This window comes from Rhamphochromis sp. 'chilingali' (genome assembly GCF_963969265.1).
Source record: "Rhamphochromis sp. 'chilingali' genome assembly, chromosome: 6".
Lineage (NCBI taxonomy): Eukaryota > Metazoa > Chordata > Actinopteri > Cichliformes > Cichlidae > Rhamphochromis > Rhamphochromis sp. 'chilingali'.
This window is the reverse complement of record NC_137933.1, coordinates 11,931,059-11,950,125: the sequence shown is the minus strand read 5'-3', so window position 1 is coordinate 11,950,125 and position 19,067 is coordinate 11,931,059. Positions and strand designations below refer to the sequence as shown.

The following is a 19,067-nucleotide window of genomic DNA, read 5'->3' as shown; positions in this document are numbered from 1 at the left end:
CTCCATGTCCTTGTCATGGATATGTCTCATTTAATTGCTATCCTGTGTTGTTATCAAGAATAAAAAGATAGAAAAGAAAAAAGACAAAAAAACAAAAATAAAAAACCAACAGAAACCACGACAAACTTGAGAGACCCTCAGTAGCTCCGAGAGCTCTCCATGCAAGAAAAGGCAGAGCAATATCGACTTTGTTCTTGTCATTCCTCTTTGTCTGAGACCTTTATAACCAAAACATGAAAATCTGAAAGCCCTGGACAGCACTCTGCCATCTTGCTTTAACAATGCAGTTCAGGAGGCCATACTCGAGTCTCATTATGAACAAAGAGAAAGCCGACAGATTCAACGGGAGGGCAAATTTATGGGACAACCCCATTCTCTGTGAAGGATGCCGTCACTCCACTGTTTCTCTATTTATAGAAATCTTGCAGTATTTTTAAACCCAGTAAAATAAAGCTGCAAATCTGAACTAAACAGTGTTGATTGCTTCATTGCGCTGGTATGCAGACGCAAGGTTTCCTAAACTGTGCCACTGTCCAAACACTTGTGAATTTGAGCCTATATTATAAATAAAAATGTGCAAAAGCACTCGTGAACGAATTCTGTTGTGTACTGCTGACAGCACAATGCAATATACACAACCTTGCTTTAGCAAATATGATGGAAGAAACTGGCAATCAACAGCTGTATTAAAAACTAGGTTAGTGCAACATAATCTTTCCAGGTGATGTGAAAAGACTAAAAAGATACATATAAAATCTATCCATCTATCTATCCATCTATCTATCTATATATATATATATATATCATAAATATCTATCTATCTATCTATCTATCTATCTATATATATATATATATATATATATATATATATATATATATATATATATATATATATATATATATATAAAGTTCTATAGCAAAGACTGTAAAGAAAAATAGAAATGAACAGTCCAAAACACAAACACTGACCAGAAGATTTGCTTTATTGATTGGAGCTCTGCTGAGATATTTTCGGTCTATACAGGAAGTGATGGTGTCGGTCAGCTCAACCTTCTAGTGGATATGTTCTATAGTGTTAACAACAGCTGGTTTTAGTGATCACCTACATCGTTTGTAACAAAGTTCCCTTTACTGATCACACACCAGTGATACAGGCACGGAGTTGTGTTCATATTAACCACCTGCTCTTTATACCATGCTATCCAACATATCTGAGTGTTTGTGTACACAAAATTGATGGCATAATGACAACTATTGCCCGATCACTTAGGATTATGTGTGATTTATTTTAAACTTTTACATCTGTGAGTCTGGCTCCACTGCTCTGTATTCAGCACGTCTTGTTCGCTGACTGATGACTGTTAACCAAATTGTGGTGGTTATTTTTCATAGTTTATGGTGCAAACTGAGCAGTGTTTTGAGATAAAAATGATAGAGCCATGCTACGACTCTATGAGAAGAATTAAGTGCACATGTGTTCCCTAACACAGACCAGGACATTGGCTGGAGTATATTTGAAAGGTGAACACATTCGCCATTAAGTGGTAAGCAGATCACATTACAGAGGAAGTGAGATGGAGCTGGCTGAAGGATGCGAGGCTCAATGGGCCAACAGTAAACAGAGGAAACTTTATTTTTAACGCTCAGTGTCATGGAAGAGAAGGTTATGCAAGACATGTGGTAAATATTTATCTGCCTCTCTGGGAAAACAGAGCACATAACAACTTCTATTTCTTTGAATTAATAGTCAAACTGTGATCTCGATTTTGGTGACTAGATGCGTGCTTCAACATGCTGGATTTTTTTATTTTTGAAGTGACAGTTTCACAATTAATTGCGATACTACCAAAAGCAGTAGTGTTTTCTTAGCTTCTCTTATGTTGAATAAAAAGTGTTCATCCACAAGACCGATGGCTCCATCAAGTGGCAAAAAACAAAGGGAGCTTATGACAACACAGCCATACAGATGGCCTTTAATTAACTTCAAAATTCAGCATACTGCTTATTACATTGATATTGCTCTAAAGCGTGTTTTATTGTGTAAATAAAACACGGATCACGTGTATGACATGTACAAATAAACCAACATTTCTATCAGTTTCCAAATGTTTAATGTAAAAGACAAAACAAAACAGGTTTTGGTGACACGGGTGAAAAGAAAGTTATTATTTTGCTCATTTGTCCTTTTCCTTCTGCTCCTTCTCCTTTTTGTCTTTCTCAGCCTTCGCCTCTTCGGCCTCGTGGCGCTTGATGAGTTCCTCCACTTCTTTCTGTTTCAGCACTTTTATTTTCGTCTTCCCATCTTCCCGTGTCAGGGTGGCAATCTCCACTGAAACAGTCGGTGCGAAACAGGGTTTTATTATCGTATACTATTGGCAACAAGGCAGGACCCAATTTTGGTCTACTGATAGTAAATGGAAATAACAGTAAGAAAGTCCTTTTGCGCCTCACCTTTCTCTGCCGACAGCTTGCTGACATCCATTGTTTTGTTGAGGACTTTGACAGCCAAAGCCAGAGCAGAGGACAGAGTCATCTCTCCCTCTTTGTAGTCCTGCTTCAGCATGGATACGGCAGCCTGAAGCAAAAGAAGTGAACGTGTCAAACGCCACAAGAACAGTGTATTAAAAAAAATATGTGTATACATGTGTCACTTAGGCCTCTAGAATTTCACTAGAAAAAACAAAAACATTTAGAATATCCATTACTATATGGGTTTAACCAAACCCAAGACAAAAAAAATAAAGAAATAAAATAAAAATCAAAGAAACTAAGGTAAATAAAGGATTATCACGAGCTTCTGAGATTTAAGACTACAATCTGGTTTGCTTCCCACTACCTGGTGTATGTAATGAGATCATTTCACAGATTTTCATTATCAGAGTATTTTCAGGCTTACAGCGCTGTTGTTTCCAATGCAGGTTGCCTTCCAGCCTCCATAGTTGCCACTGGGGTCGCTTTGGTACAACTGGAAGCCGTAATGCTTATCCCAGCCCATGTAGAGGAGAGAAACACCAAATGGCCTCTTACCTGTCAAGACAAACCACACAGCTATTAGAAAATGCTAAAATACATCTTTTGTGTTTTAAGCAGAGAGGAGAGCTTCACAGATATGAGGTTTGACAAAAAAAGTATAAAAGTCAGTGTTATGAAGAGACATTTAAAGCTACAGATGTTCCTGGCAACAAATTTACTAGTCACTTAAATGACAGAAAAAAAAATCTCACTAGTTGACTAGTCTCGAATACAAAACACACTGAGAAAACACTGAAAACTGCATGCACGTTAATGGACGTAGATAAATATTTGGTGTATTTTAGTAGCTAGAAGAAACTGTTAATCACGTTTCTTGTTAATCAAATCATGTTTTAAATGTTGCTGTTATGTGTCTCACTTTGTATCATGGATGTATAACACTGCAAAAACACAAAGTGTCAGATTAGTTTGAAGAATCTTGCTAAGCTTAGCAGTGCTAGCAGCAACAGCAACATGCTAGCCTCCACACCTTGCTGTGGATTGTGGTTACACCTGGCTTTGGTTGCTGTTTCCATACACAGCTGACATACACCTGCTAATTCTTTCTAAAATCAAAGTACTGCAGCATTACACGGGTTAGCATGGCTGTCCTCTTTTTACTCCCACCTCTTTCCCATTCAAAACTTCCCTTCATAGACAGACAGAGCGAGGGTGGTGCAGCTGTCTTTCAGGGGCTATAGCCATGGTTAGCAGTTGCTGGCACAGTAATGACTTTGAACCGGCAACTACAGTTGTACAATAATAAAATAAGAATATTATGTTTAACCGGTGGCATGGTGGTTAGCACTGCTGCCGCACAGCAAGAAGGTCCTGAGTTCAACTCCACCATTAAACTGGGGTCTTTCTGTATGGAGTTTGCATGTTCTCCCCATGTTTGCGTGGGTTCCCTCCAGGTACTCCGGCTTCCTCCCACAATCCAAAGACATGCACTTATTGGGGATAGGTTAACTGATTAATCTAAATTGCCCATAGTTGTGAATGTGAGTGCGAATGATTTTCTGTTTCTGTGTGTTAGCCCGCCTCTCGCCCTATGACAGCTGGGATAGGCTCCAGCACCCCCCGCAACCCTGAAAAGGATAAGCAGATGAATGGATGTTTAACTAACTAGTGTTTCTGGTGTTAAAGAGCAAGGGCAGCAGTGTTTAAATGTCTAGTTGACCAGTCAAGCACATCCCCATTTAAAACACTTTAAAAGTAAGGACTGACAATAAGTTGAGGAGATTTGCCATGGTGAGCAATGTAAAAGGCTGTGAGCATTAAAACAGACAGTGCATCTTACCTCCGAACTGTGTGTAAGCTTGCTTAATGTCACACAGAGCTGTGACCAGCTGCTCACAGGGTATTGGCTCCTGGTACTGCAATAAATACCTAAGAAGAATTCAAACTGGTTAGTGGTTGGTGTAAATGAGAGAAATGGTTAGAAACTACAGACACATGTTTAAGGCTGTAATCTCAAACTTCAGATCACCAACTATTTAACACATTTTGTGATAAAATAACTCAAGTAATAAGATTCATTTTGAAAGTGCACCAGTCTACACATATTTAGGCTTTTCTTTATTTATGGCTATGAAAACAACTGCTGGTGGTGGTTATATCAGCCTGCATTCACCATCATCCCTTTGTTTCTAATTACAGCCATAAATGTGTCTCCTTCTGAAACTCACCTCTGTGCAATTAGCCGCAGCTCATTTGTCAGTACATTAGCATCTGATGTGATCCCAGCAACGCTGCAGGCCATGTCTCTGAAAATGTGACCACAAACGCAATGTTAACCAAAAAACAAAATGAATGACTACATTTTGAAGGTAAGAATCTAGTGAAGCTCACTTACTCATTGAGTTTGTAGATCTTCTCAGAGAAGAAAACCTCATCAAGCAGTTTGTGGATGTTGCGTCTCTCTGCTGCCAACAGCACCCCGTCATTTGCTAGGATACCCAGACACGTTCCAGCGTGACCGATTGCTTCCATTGCGTACTCCACCTGATACAGGCGTCCTGTAAATTACAGTCGGGTTTTTAGGTGAACAATACTGAAAAAACAAACCCCTTTAAGACCAGTTTTTGGAAAACAGTGGCTATATAAAATACTAAAGACAAATACTTTTACAACAGTTTCACCATGGATACGAGCTCACAGGTAGCCCCTGAAGTAAAATACTAAACTCAAATTATTCATGCGTTGACCCAGAGTGTTTATTTCTTGGGGGTTGTACTAGGCTCATTAAACCACATGTTCCTGCTTTAAGTACTAGTCATGAGTTGGTGTATTTGGATAGTTTGTATTTGTTTTGAAGTTCATAGAGGGATAAAAATAACAAAAACTCAGAAGATTGTAATATTGTAATAATGTAATAATAGAATGATAGTATTGGGCCTCTTGTGTTGGATTATTTTGACCAGTATTTGGTTACAAAGTCTTAGATAAGAAATAAAACATACCCTCTGGAGAAAATATGGTTGTCCGGGAATCATATCTGCGAGACTAAAAAATAACAACAACACAAAATGAATGCCTATACTAGTTAAAAAAAATAAACAAACAACATTTTGAGATTTTTAAAAAGTATAACAGCTACGTACCATTTTCTCAAGTCGCTGGCAATATCCTGGAAAAGGTAAAAAGAGCAGCAGTTACAGACAGGCGTAAGCTGCAGAAGACAAGACCCACACAACGATGCCTTTTTAAAATTGACACAAGACGTATCTGAATTCAGGGATAAAGAAAGTGAACATATATTTAGCTAAAGTCAGAAACCAAAATAGGTGCTAAAAGTTTCTGAGGCTGGTTTACAAAAACAACGCGTGCTTTAATAAGCCCATGGCAGCTAGTCGGCTAACTGGTGCAGCAGAATGAATCTGCAATATCTCAGCATGCTAGCTAGCATGCTAACGAGCTAGTTCATAACAAACGAAGTCGCCAAGCTGCTCCACGACAAAAGGAAGTAAAGATGTAAAATTATGCTAGAATAACAAGTACTGTAGTGACTATATAGTAATTGTGTATTATTTACCTCGGATGAACGAGTCTAAGTTGGCGTACTTCTGCCCAGGATGAGAGGTCCACTACTTTCAGTTTGGCGTTTCCTCACAAACACCGGCGTACCGCGTCAGTGAAGTAGCCGCTCAGCAGCGCCACCTCTCAGTGGGAGGACCGATCAGTCTGTAACACAGTGCACAGCTCACTGACTGCTGGTTAGTGATGTACTTGAACACCCCCTAATGGCACTTTTAAAAATGACAACTTTACTGAAGCAAAAGTACATCCTCCTCCTTCTTTCATCTGCTCCCTCTAGGGGTAGACACAGCGGATAAACTGCCTCCTCTGTCACACCAACCCTTTGCATATGGGTTGTATGTCCTCCTGTGAGGAATTTCTCTGTTTTTCCTGCCTGGCAGCTCTATTTTTAACATTCCTAGTCCAATACACCCACTGTCACTCCTCTGCACATATCCAGGCCATCTCAGCCTTGCCTCTCTAACTTTGTCCTCAACCTGAGCTGACCGTCTAGTGTACTCATTTCTAATCCTGTCCATTCTGGTCACTCCCAGTGAAAAACGTAAACTTTGCCACCTCCATCTCTTTATTGTCAGCAACACTGTTTTGCAGCAATCTTGTAAACATACCCTTTCACTTTTGCTGCCATGTTTTTCTCACAAATAGTCACTGTCTTGTGCAGAAGCAAAAATACTAAATGACGTCTGAGCCATGGCACATGACACAGTTTAGAGTCATAAGGTCATTAGGTATGTTTTTACATGTTGTGGGTCATTGTTGTCATTGAGTTGAACTATTCTTCTGTTTTCAGTTATACTTTTTTCCCCTTTTCTTTCTTTCTTTCTTTCCTTCTTTCTTTCTTTAGATTGTAAATATTTGCTTTTATTAATTTGGTAAAAATCAATGGAACACCAAGATTATAATATCCTTAGGAACATATTTTATACCATGGATGGTCAATAAATTAAACCAAGTCGCGTTCACTATAATAAACGCTACTTAAACTAATATCAGAAACTGGGCCCTGATAAAGTATATATTCAAAACAAAATTCGGGTAAGTTGCCCTTTCTTGCCTCTTGAACTTGCTGAAATACATTTACTACTCCAGCCCTGGTGGTGCGCGACAGTAACGAGACAGCTGAAATATCCGGAAGCGTAAAGTAAAAGAAAGCGAAGAAGACACTTTGCATGTGATTGGCTGTTTGAACAGCATGGCGTTTGAATGGGAGCAGGAAGATCTCGGAGAGTTAGCCGACTAGCTTGGAAGTTAGCCAACTCCGTGTTTTCTTGTCTTTCACCCACGCTAGCTTTAGTTACACATTCCCAGTCGTTTGTTGACGCGATGTTTCATGCTCGACTTACACTAAGCAGATGACTCTGAAATAAACACATGTCCGAATAGGTAAGTAGTCACGAAGCTAGTTAACGTTCAACCAATGCTAACATCGTTTACCCCGGGGCTAGCGCGGCTTAAGCTAAAATATGTTAGCTAACAACGCTAAACCAGTAGGTGGCAACTGGCACGTTTTGTGAAGCTCTTGGCTTGCTCAGTGTGTTAGTTGCTATATTAGGTTTACGTGTTGTTTTCAGCTGAAACACTGGCGCTTCAGTTGACTCCACGTTTACTCAGAAACGCGGTGTCCTCTGATACCGGGGTCAGCTACATTCTCCTATAATGTGTACATATATAATCAGACATTTGTAAGAGCATGATAGTACAGTTTTTACTTAAGACACTTATTTCTTTAGAAACAGCCTTTTAGCTTTGATTTGCTAGTGTCAGCATGACCCTTGAACTCATTCGTAGATAACTGGATGTAAGTTAAACATTACTGCTCAAGGAGAAGTAACAACCAGTTTTGTATTAAAGGCATTTCGTAATATATTTAGGTAATATTAGGAATGACAAAATGGTACAAGATCGCCTAAATTGGAGAGGTTATTATTGCATCCAGGAGGATTTTCATGAAGTTTCTGCACTTGCCCTTCATCTCCAGAATACAGTGTCTAAAAGAGTTTCAGAACACAAAATGTTTGCCAGTTTTTCATTTTGAATATAAAAAAACCCCCCACACAGTTTCTTTTAGCTGCCACTTTAAAGACAGTTCTGTTTTCTTTCCTTTTTTTTCCCTCCGTGTGTTAGACAAGAATCCGTCTGATGAGGGGGCACCTACAGCTGTCAGGATGCAGCAGAAAAGGAACATCCAGATCATCGAATGGGAGGACCTCGACAAAAAGAAGTTCTACTCCTTCGGGTTGTTCATGACTATGACAATCCGGGCCACAGTCTACCCGGCCACTCTGATCCGGACTCGACTACAAGTGCAGAAGGGCAAGTCACTCTATGGCGGCACCTTCGATGCCTTCTTCAAGATCCTGCGGGTGGAGGGCGTACGAGGCCTGTATCGTGGCTTCATGGTCAACACCTTCACCCTCATCTCAGGCCAAGCGTACATAACCACCTATGAGCTGGTGAGGAAGTACGTTTCGCAGTATTCAGAGGACAACACCGTCAAGTCACTGGTGGCGGGGGGCTCGGCCTCCCTGGTCGCTCAGAGCATCACTGTTCCCATTGACGTCATATCTCAGCAGCTGATGATGCAGGGCCAAGGGCAGCACCTCACACGCTTTCGGCTTGACTCAAACACTGAGACTGGAAAGCCAAAGAAAGTGTTTGGCCAAACCAGGAACATTATTGCTCAGATTTTTGCTGCTGATGGGTTTAGGGGTTTCTACAGGGGATATGTGGCTTCTTTACTCACCTATATACCGAACAGTGCTGTGTGGTGGCCTTTCTATCACTTTTATGCTGGTAAGTGGAAGCTATAGTGCAGTTTCTTGACTTTGAGGCTGTAAGTCTGTCTTATCTTTTGTGTCTTCATTATTTTAGTAAATTTGTAGTGTGAATGAATGCTTCATGGCCTCAACATGTGATTAATACCATATCTGCATGTGTAATGTTCTGCAGAGCAACTCTCTAAACTGGCTCCCAGCGACTGTCCTCATCTGATCTTACAAGCCATGGCTGGACCACTAGCTGCTGCTACTGCCTCTACTGTCACCAATCCAATGGATGTGGTCAGAGCCCGAGTCCAGGTAGGGCTGCTCAATTAATCGAATTTTAATCACGATTAAAATCTGGGCTTTCAACGATCATTAAAAATGACTGAGCCGATTATTAGCCCCTCCCTCGTGCTTTACTCTCGCGCTGCTCCGTGTGGAAAATCGAGCGCACCTCTCTGCATTTTGAACACGCGTCACAACAATTAAGAGGACCCAAGGGAAGCTCGGAAAGCTAAGCAGAAGTTATTCGGAGAGGAGAGTGACTGCCGGTGGTTGAAAAGAGAGGTAAAAAAAAACTTCAGTGGTGTGGAAACATTGTGGGTTCGCGGAGTCAGACGTGGATCAAGTAGACATAGTGTGTAAACTTTGCTACAGTGTCGTAGCTGCACCACAGAGCAACACTGCAAAGTTCACTAAACATAGAGGTTTACATTTTTCATTTATTTTTTATATTGCAAACATTTGCACTGTTATCAGTATTTGCACACTATTTTATATTATTTTTTAAAGTCATTATTCAATACATTGTTATTGTTAACCCTTTAAATCCCTGTAGAACCAGAACCGCGTAAGCTAGTGCAATAATTTGTTTTGCATATGCGCGAAGCAACGGTATTTGAAAAAAATAGAGTGCATCGCAAATCTGGACCCATATGAAATACGGCAGTGGAGTAAAGACCCAGACGACTTGCCGCCACTGTCCTACCCCGATATCTTCACCTATCTTGTTTGTGGAGTAAGTGCTTACACTGCGAACCAGTTTCGTAATTACAAGTCACTGGAGGCGCATATCCAATTTACAAATGGCTGGGTGCAAGATTTGGCTATTTTCAAGCCGCCAAACTCTGAGTACGTCATCATTCATACCAAGGTAAGTCAGCTGGAGTGCATCGAGTGAAATAGCCATTTTCCACCCCCCACCATAATTAATGTTATACATTTATCATTAAACTGCTAAAATATCGTTATCATATTATGTGCCCATAATTGTAAAGTAGATGCAAATTAACACATTGATAATCGGGCAAATTATTAACGCCAATTTGTGTCCTCCCTGTCTCCTCCTGCGAATCTTTACATAGCACATATGTCTGCAAAGTCACTCCATTCGATGTTTGATCGCAATTTCTATAACTTCCGAGACCACCAACGATAATATTATTCAGCTATAAAGTGTGATGTGAACATATTTAGAACTTACCGGAATGAAAATGTCTTGAGCACACCAGCTGATATCTGGAGACGTAACAGAACTTGATATCAGCTCGTCTCATGGCTGCTATCGAGGCTAGACGCCTTCGTTTGGTAATATCCGATACATGAGCTCCTTCATGTTGCTTCCAGGTTGGGAAAGCATAAAAAGACAATCCAAACTTATTCCCGTGCCGGTCGTAAGATCGAACATTGCAGCCGAGCACACAGCAAGTACGAACCATGGCTATGCTTTCGCTCCTTACTTAGACCCCCAAAATGGCGGATCGGGCCAAAATCCTTTCCACGCCCACCCCCGTGACATCACGCTCCAAAGCCCTATTCCAGAAACAGGCTTTGCCGATCTGATCAGCTGTTCATAACACTTCCCACATTGAAACAGACGTCAGAGCGAACTATCGCGTGTCTGCCATTTCCTGTCCGAAACCGGAAGTGACGTCATTTTCGCAGGAAATGTAGTTTTTTACTTGTAGGCCTTAAAAGCATATACTGGTGTTTTTATAGGTCATGTTTGACTCTATACTTTTCTGAATAGTTTCTGGGATGCTTAGAACTCGAATTGCACTGCTGGAAATTTTTAAAATTTTGATGGATATGCTGTTTTCTTTGCAAATTTTCATCATATGTTTGTTTTTCCTGCAGTATATAGAAATTGCTGTATCTCCAAAATAAAACTATGAAGACACTCAAAATAAATTTCCTGTGGTGGGAAACTATTTTTTGCAACTTTTTTGTATTTAAAGTTTTGAGGGATAAGCCTCTTAAATTTCCCCAAGTAGAAATATATGTAAAAAAAACCCAAACAAAAGCGATTTTCAATTTTTTTGTAGTTTATTGCACTTTTTTGCAATTAATGTAATTACTATGGACTTAATGCATACATATTATTAAAATATGGGCTATAACAGTTGTATTGATGTATAGCAACTTGAAATGCTCACTTGAAATGGCACTACAGCATGTAAAAAAAAATAATATAAGCTCTGGTGGACTTGGTTCTATAGTAGGTCTTAAAGGGTTAAATAAATATCGTCAAATAATCGAGATCTCAATTTCAGTGAAAATAATCGTGATTATAATTTTTGCCATAATCGAGCAGCCCCAAGTCCAGGTAAGCTATTATATTTCTCACCAAATACAAATGTTGGAAGTATAGACTGTATATAAGGGAAAACTGCTTCCTGTCGTATGGCATACAGGTGGTGGCACCTTTGGTTGCAAAAAGAAGTCTGTGTGAAAATGACCCTTCCTATTCTTTATCACCAGCAGGATTGCCTGTGCTTCCAGCTTTGCATATCCATTTTTAAATGCTGGTAGAAATGCAACCAAATAAGTTAGAGCATTATTTTTTTTGCATATAAAACTCCAGGAGTTGTGCTTATATCGTGCCTTCAGCGTGTCCCAGACCGCTGTTTCCTTCTGCTAATGTCAATCACGTGAAAAGCATGTGCAACAACAAAAACATTATAATGCTGATGCAGGTGTTTTATCAATATGATCAGCTGTTCACAGCGCTTCCTGTGTCGCAATATATATCACCACGTTTTCATCATAAACTGTTAAATGTTTTCATGAGTGCCAATAACTGCGAAAACAAAAAGATGTAATTCCTCCCCCCCTTTTTTCCCTCTCCAAGGCTTATCACAGCTTCACTTGTGTTATTAAAAAGTCATGTTTGACTTTTGTGCCTTAGAAGTTTGAATGCACTTTTGGAAATAGTCTGTGTTGATGTGCATGCATACGTTTTGCATATTGGCCACAATATACATTTATTTTCATTTTTGCTGCAGGTTATAGCAAGAGTACCTCAAAATGAAGTTATGAATAATGTGTTTAAAAAAAACATTTTAAGCTTTTTGGTGGTCTGTTGCACTTTTAAGCAATTTATTTAGTCTCTCTGGACTTATTGCAAACATATGATTAAAATTTAGGATATAGAAGTTATATTTATGTATAGCAAGTTGAATGTGTTGCAAAAAATGGCACTAAAGTCAAAGTTAGCTTTATCTTCAAAAACCATATGTACAGATTATACACAGGAATTTTAAATTGCAGCGCTCCCACGGCCCTCAGTGTTACACTAAACAAACATAAACATTTTATATACACAACAGAGTCCAACACAATCCACTTGTTTGAAGTCAAGAGTTCATGTGCATAAGTCAACTGCACATTTCTATGTGAAGCTTGCATGTTCCCTCTGTGCTTATGTGGCCTTCTTGCCCACATGGCTGCCTTGCCACAGTCCAAAAACACCCATGCTAGCATAAATAGTAGTTATAAATTGGCTGTAAGTGTAAATGTGAAGAGTTGTCTGGGTGTGTGTGTTACAGTTGAATCCTTGTAGAGTCTGTGATGTAACGTACACATGTGGCCGAGGCTGTTACCAGCATTCATACCTGCGGGTGTTAACCACCTTGTAATTATGTCCAGGTGTCTTATATGCGATGGCAGCCTTGATAGAAACAAATCTATAAAGTCATTATAAATAATGCTGTGATTATTAGGTGAGGTGGTGATGGTTCTGTCACTGATAAACTGAAGAACTGCAGAGAAAATGTAGCCAGAAATGCACAGGAGGGATCGAAAGTACAGAAAAGGCCGATTACACTGGTTGCTCCATTGATGTGACGTGTAGTTACATTTCCAGAGAGGTGCATGTCATGTCGGGTTATGCCATGGGTGATAGTGTAGAGTTTCAGAGGTGTTTGTGGTTATGACATACCTACAGTGATGTTTCAATGCAGAAGTCAAAATCAGCTATTAGCCCAGTGACAAATTGGCAACCTGTCCGAGGCGTCGTCCCCCTCCACCACCCTTTAATGGATGGTCTCATTTGAGTCAAACATGATCAGGAAATGTCATTTATTTATTTATTTATTTTGGATCGGTGCTATTCTTCTTTAAGTTCTCTCTAAACCATAGATGATCTGGTAGCCCTTACTTCAAGACCAGGGCCCTATTTCAGGAAGCCGGTTTAGTGCAAACTCTGAGTAAGTATACCCTGAGTTAACGAAAACTCTGGGTTTTCGGTTTCACAAAGCGAGTTTAGATTAATTCTGAGTGAGTTACTATGACGACACACTCCGTGAAGCTAACCTGCCCCCTAGCAGGTTTACTTCAACTAACCCTGACCTTCTCCGCCTCTTTGTCGGAAACCTGACTGTAGGAAGTGTCAGACATGGCGTGCTCCTTCCTTGAAGAGCCAGCAGATGTTGAAGCCCAAATTCTCCGCAGAGCTCTCCGCCGGGAGAGAGTGATTAGAGCGCGTTTGGACATTTTATCATTTCCTGATGATTTTCTGTGTGAACGTTACAGTTTTTCAGCACAATCTACAATTTATTTGAATAACATCCTCAGGCCTAATATTGCTCATGTGACACATCGCCGACATTCTCTCAGTTCTGTACATATTATTTGTATTGCACTTCGGTTTTTTGCAAACGGGAGCTTTCTGTATAATATTGGTGACGCTGAGCACGTTTCCAAGGCTACCGTCTGTCGGGCAGTCAGGAATGTTACAGTTGCACTGAAACGTCTCCTGTACTCGTTTGTGGTGTTCCCCGGTCATAGACCCACAAGATTCATCAAAGAGGGATTCCACAAAATTGCAGGTATCAGGATGAACGAAACTTAATTCATGATGTGGTGATACTTGAACTACTACTTACATTTTGCATTTATTCTCACGGTTCCCAGGCGTGATTGGCTGTATAGATGGCACTCACATTCCAATCATTGCTCCTTCAGTAAATGAAGGAGACTATGTGAACAGGAAGTCTTTCCACAGCATTAATGTACAGGTACATAGTTCCCTGTAGCATTTCAAACTAACAAATTATTTCATTATAGTAATGGATGCTAATTTGTGTTCTCTGCACTGTGAAGATCATATGTGATGCTGCCAACATTATCACAAATGTGGAAGCCAACTGCTCAGCCTCTGTGAGTGGTGGTGGTGGAGGACCCCCACCTGTTTTTCGGGCCTCCGCTTTTTTTTCCTGTTGGCTATAACGGGTCACATTTGAGCATACAGAGTAAGCAAATATGTACTTGTAATGTGCTCAGATAATTTCAATAAGTGCTTACAGAGGGGAAATTAATGTAGCCTCTAACTGCAATTGATTTACATCGGACAAACAGACCAAGCACTATGGCTCATAATACAATTACACCTTACCTGTTTGGACTATATTTTTATATTTCATTTTTACTTGCTGCCAGGAACGTTTGGGGCCTGTTGGGTTGCACCTGCGCTCACATCACATCACAAAATCAAATGTATGAAATACAAAATAAAATAAAATAAAATGAAATAACGTGTTAAATGGGTGGAAATCCCTAGATCAATGTTTAAATTAACACTCACGCATCGACTCTGTCGGCTATGTTTTGCCATGCATGCTCTCTTTCTTTTGCAGCTGAGGCTGTGTTACTTTTTTTCCGCAAAATTTGCATGTTATCGGCATATGCTGCCATCAGAATTTCGGCCTCAAGCGCTGTAAAATACATTGACCGCGCCTTCTTTCCCTCCGTCTCCATGGTGACTCGCTCAATCTGTGCTCCACTAATCAGGGCTTTATGTATCCTCGTGCGTGCGCTTAACTTGGGGTTAAAGCAACTCCGCGTTGACTGAACTAATTGTTATCAGCCTTTCTGAAACCGAATATTCAGAGTTGGACAGTTCGGGGTTACTCAACCCTGAGTATCGTTTTTCACTCTGAGTTTTCTAAACCGGCTTCCTGAAATAGGGCCCAGGTCCAGCTTGTAAAACAAACAAACAAACAAAAAAAAACATGACCAAAGAGTAAAACTTTATTTTGACAATGACTCACAATTTTATTTTTTTTATTTTTTTGAACTAACTCGCAGTTTCTCCCTTAAAGCGTAAATATTACATTACTAAACGAAAATAAGGAAATGTTTGCCTTGACTGACTAGATTAAACACATTACCCAGCCCTACTCTTAGCTGTGATGTTTGTGTGGTTCTAAATGGTAATGGGATTTGTATGTGTTTAGGTTGAAGGGAGGAACTCCATCATTGAGACGTTCAGGGAGCTGATCAAAGAGGAGGGCTTCTGGGGATTGACCAAAGGACTGTCTGCACGCATCATTTCATCCACACCCACCGCCATCGTCATGGTGGTTGGCTATGAGACACTAAAGAAACTGAGTTTGCGACCAGAGCTGGTGGATTCAAGACACTGGTAGAAGATATCTGGAGAGACAATATAAGGACCAGTTTGTTGTGCCACTTGTAGCCCTCAACCCTAATTTAGACTTTGTGTGTAAGTACTGAGTGAAAAAGGATTTGCTTTAATTGCATTTAACAGCCCTGGGGTCAAAATGGAGTAATTTAAATACACACTATGAATTCTAATCTTCAAACTTCAAACCAACTTCAAACAAACAAACAAACAAACCAGTAACCTTAACATGAATTACCTGGTTATTAAGAATATTAACCAGGTTTACAGTTTTTATGTGTTGCCGATTAACAGAACCTGCTGCTGTTTGGTACGAATTAAAGGGGTGATGCCATTTTGTTTCAGTAATGGCGAGGGCATGGAAGATAATGCAGCCTAATGGGACTTACTTTATATATTTACTTTATATATTTGATCCTCATGTGTTGGCATTTTGATGATTGAAAGTCTTGTTTGAGGACCTTTGCTGTGGAGAGTTGATTGCTGACAGTTATTATGTTTGATCATTTGTGTGAATAACCAGATGGTTACTGTAGTAACCTGTGTTTGTGCTCTTCTAAAAAAAGCCAAGATGTGTTTTGATGATGGTTTGGATGAAGTTCATTTAACTGGCGATGACGCATTCACATCAGCAGTAAATAAATATTTCCCAAGTGTTTGTGTCCTTATGTTCACCAGACTGGCTTTTATCTCCGTTTGAAGTTCCTTTTTCTTGGCCTTTTTTTGTTGTTGTTTTTTTTAAAACCTGCCTTTTTAATGCGAATGCTTTTTAAAGCTGTGTGCATCAGCCAGGTTGCATTCAAACATTTCACTTTAGAATCTACAATGTGACAGATTTTTATTTTGATTCAAAGTCCTCATGCACTTGACACGATCCAAAACATGGTACATATACCGTATAATGTTTTATTTACACTTTTTACTGACTTTACTGAGGGGTTTTATTAGCAGTGTTGAAAATATCACTGTGATCAAGCTGGTTAGTAAAAGGCTCATTTAGTGTTTTGTTATCTAACAGGAAGGCGACTACAAGTGAAATCTTTCCATTATGCTCGGGCTGTGACTCTAACCTGGTTGTGAACTAACTGCTGTTTCGCTATTGTGACAGTATATGTGCAATAATGTGAATGCTTTGTCCATTTCAGCACAATGTATTTGTATGTTTCCTCTAAGCTGTGTGAATTTTAAAAAGACCTAAATTATTATTTTTTCAGGTTTATTTTTGGGGAATATGGTGACTAACATTTGCTTAAGAGGAGTAACTTTGGGCTCACAGAGGTGTTTTTAGTTGCACTTTGTAGAAGGTAGTCAATTACAAAACAAAACATTTATTTTAAATAATCTGAAATGGTCAGATTGTAGAAAGGATTCTAAGACAGGAGAAGGTAACGTGTCTAAACGTTTAGGTGGAGCCATAACTGTCCATGTGTTAAGTTACGCGTACGTCTGCTGTGTTGGAATAACTCACGGGATCCCAGTTGGACTTTGGAATGAACCAAAACTAAGACTCCATATGGATGAGCTGGGAATTCATGCAAAATGGTTTTTTAAGATTAATACTTTTTTCCCATTTTCATTTATGCAGCCTCGAGTGACTAATGAAAGTGATATATTTTTGTCTTTTACTGTAAATCTAAACCTGATTATGTCACGCAGAATACACCTGGGTTCATATCATGTGTCAGTGTGTCTTCAGGTATTTGTTCAATAAAACATAAGAGCTATAAAAAGGAGTCTGTCAGTTATTATAGTTTTTTCTTTTTGGGGGGGGTGTTTCTACTTGAATCTTTGACTTTGCTTTTAATCCAGTAGTTTCCATATTGGGTTTTCTTGTTTCTGTTCAGTTTTTATTTATTTCCAGTTTAATTTTTGATTAGTTTCAGTGTTGGCTTTAGTGTTGTTATTGTTTTTTATCTTAGTTATTCAAGGAAATAATCTCACTGAGATTAAAATCTTTTTAATTATTATTGTAATGAGGGTGCATGTCAATATTGTGCATTCCTGTGTACGGTCCTCGGGGAGTTCAACGTGCAGATAAGAGGGTCTGATGGGACAATGTGTTTCCTTGATGTTCACCTAACCGTAAGGCATCCATAGATCTTATCCAAGGTGACGCTCTGGCACCAAAGGTCATATCTCATTATGTTAGTTAGATAATGAGATGAAAGGATCTACTTTGCAAAGTCCACTGGGTTTAAATGGTGTTATTCCCAATAGAATAGCTTTGCAAATATTTTAGTGTGAAGACTGGAATCCTTGTTATCATAATAATAAAAGTGCTAGTGTACAGTCACACGTTCTCAGTTCTTCAGAAAGGTCACTGGAGACCTACACGAGTGAAAAACCCTGACTCTTTAAGATCAGATTAAACAGATTGCAGCACCAACGCAACTGACACGTACGTTAAAAAGCTCAATTTGCATGAGCTGGACAACAGATGGCAAAAGGCAATGCTCTTACAGCGTACACTCTTCCCTCTGAGCCTGTCACACATCCTCCAACTGTCTCTCTATGCCAAACAAAACGTTCACTTTCCCTTTGAAAATAAAGCCACCCAGAGACCAACGGACAAATCTACTGATGAATGAAACAAACAAGGAGGCCGAGTGAAGACGGCAGAGGCCTCCTTTGAGCTGACACTTCCTGGTGGGATGACAGAGTGCTCCCTGTTCTGAGCTATACATTAATTATCAAGCCATGTCTGGGAGGCATTTTGTCAAAAAGATTGATGAGGGGCCGTCAGACGGAGAACAAATCTGACTTGGCCAGGGTTAAAGGGAGGGCCCCTCATTCTCATGGGATGTATTGGTGGAAGCTGTGTAGGGTGTGTGGTGCACTGAAAGCATCCACATGAGCGTGGTATTGAAAAGACGATTACACAAGAATGTTGTTTGATATGTGAAGAGAGGGCAAATAGTGACCACAAAGGAGTTTTATTACATAAGTCTATGTCTCATCTTCAGCGAAAGTGATGAGATGATGATGTGTTCATTGTGTGGATGAAAATTTCATCTTTAGAAGACCGCTGTAATCTTTTCTCCTCTCCACCTTATACTGTAAAGTGATTCCTTTGCAGCCTAACAAACAGAAGGGAGACATAAGATGGGGGTCCTAATTCAATCAGTCCTCATTTCAAGCAAAAATAAAGGTCATGCAACAGATTGTGACACTGCTTCTGCAAGGGAACTCCACATAGGTGTTAAAATTTGGGAAACAGTGTCTTCATATGGACAGCTTTTATTGTCTTGTAACAAATCCAGAAAACAACTTATAACGCACCACGTTCACCTCTGTAGAGGTGGAAACCCCTCCAACTACTCAAAAACTAAGCAAAAACACGATTTCTGCTACTTCAAACACATCCTTTAAAATCGGATTTGCTATTCAGTACATGATAGCGCTCTTTGTTTAATCAGCTCTGAGAAATTTAGCGAAAAAGATTTGAATTTATTTCCACTGCAGATGAGATGAGACCTGAAAACCTTGAAACTAAACAGCAGTTTGAGGTCATGAAAAGAATTCTCTAATCAGAACAAACCATCAGAGATATG

At 39.7% G+C, this 19,067-nt stretch overlaps 2 protein-coding genes across 3 annotated transcripts; one reads left to right on the top strand and one right to left on the bottom strand.

Annotated features, from left to right (window-relative positions):
• Positions 1-1,610: 1,610 nt before the first annotated feature.
• psma4 (proteasome 20S subunit alpha 4) lies at positions 1,611-6,148 on the bottom strand. 2 transcript variants are annotated; one of them, XM_080885697.1, is made up of 9 exons: positions 6,047-6,148; positions 5,616-5,641; positions 5,475-5,517; positions 4,868-5,030; positions 4,701-4,778; positions 4,313-4,401; positions 2,897-3,027; positions 2,452-2,575; positions 1,611-2,329 (listed from the first exon to the last, which is right to left on the bottom strand). In XM_080885697.1, the coding sequence occupies exons 2-9, from the start codon at positions 5,616-5,618 to the stop codon at positions 2,175-2,177; spliced, it is 786 nt and encodes a 261-aa protein (XP_080741823.1). In that variant the 5' UTR covers positions 5,619-5,641; positions 6,047-6,148; the 3' UTR covers positions 1,611-2,174. The 2 variants fall into 2 exon arrangements, with proteins under 2 accessions (XP_080741823.1, XP_080741824.1); XM_080885698.1 differs by having other exon boundaries at positions 5,616-5,683; positions 6,047-6,110.
• A 1,065-nt stretch (positions 6,149-7,213) lies between these two features.
• On the top strand, positions 7,214-17,262 carry slc25a44b (solute carrier family 25 member 44b). The gene is made up of 4 exons (XM_080885696.1): positions 7,214-7,434; positions 8,176-8,844; positions 9,001-9,128; positions 15,329-17,262. Exons 2-4 carry the CDS (start codon positions 8,217-8,219, stop codon positions 15,518-15,520), a joined length of 948 nt encoding a protein of 315 aa, XP_080741822.1. The 5' UTR covers positions 7,214-7,434; positions 8,176-8,216; the 3' UTR covers positions 15,521-17,262.
• Positions 17,263-19,067: the final 1,805 nt, after the last annotated feature.

Bases quoted from the DNA above. Each gene is read 5' to 3' on its own strand.
- slc25a44b (XM_080885696.1), top strand. From the start codon at position 8,217: ATGCAGCAGAAAAGGAACATCCAGATCATCGAATGGGAGGACCTCGAC. The intron at 8,845-9,000 runs GTAAGTGGAAGC...AATGTTCTGCAG, and splicing joins TTTCTATCACTTTTATGCTG to AGCAACTCTCTAAACTGGCT. The intron at 9,129-15,328 runs GTAGGGCTGCTC...GTATGTGTTTAG, and splicing joins TGGTCAGAGCCCGAGTCCAG to GTTGAAGGGAGGAACTCCAT.
- psma4 (XM_080885697.1), bottom strand. The intron at 5,031-5,474 runs GTATGTTTTATT...TGTAATTTACAG, and splicing joins AACCATATTTTCTCCAGAGG to GACGCCTGTATCAGGTGGAG. The intron at 2,576-2,896 runs GTAAGCCTGAAA...CTTTTGCTTCAG, and splicing joins GCATTGGAAACAACAGCGCT to GCTGCCGTATCCATGCTGAA.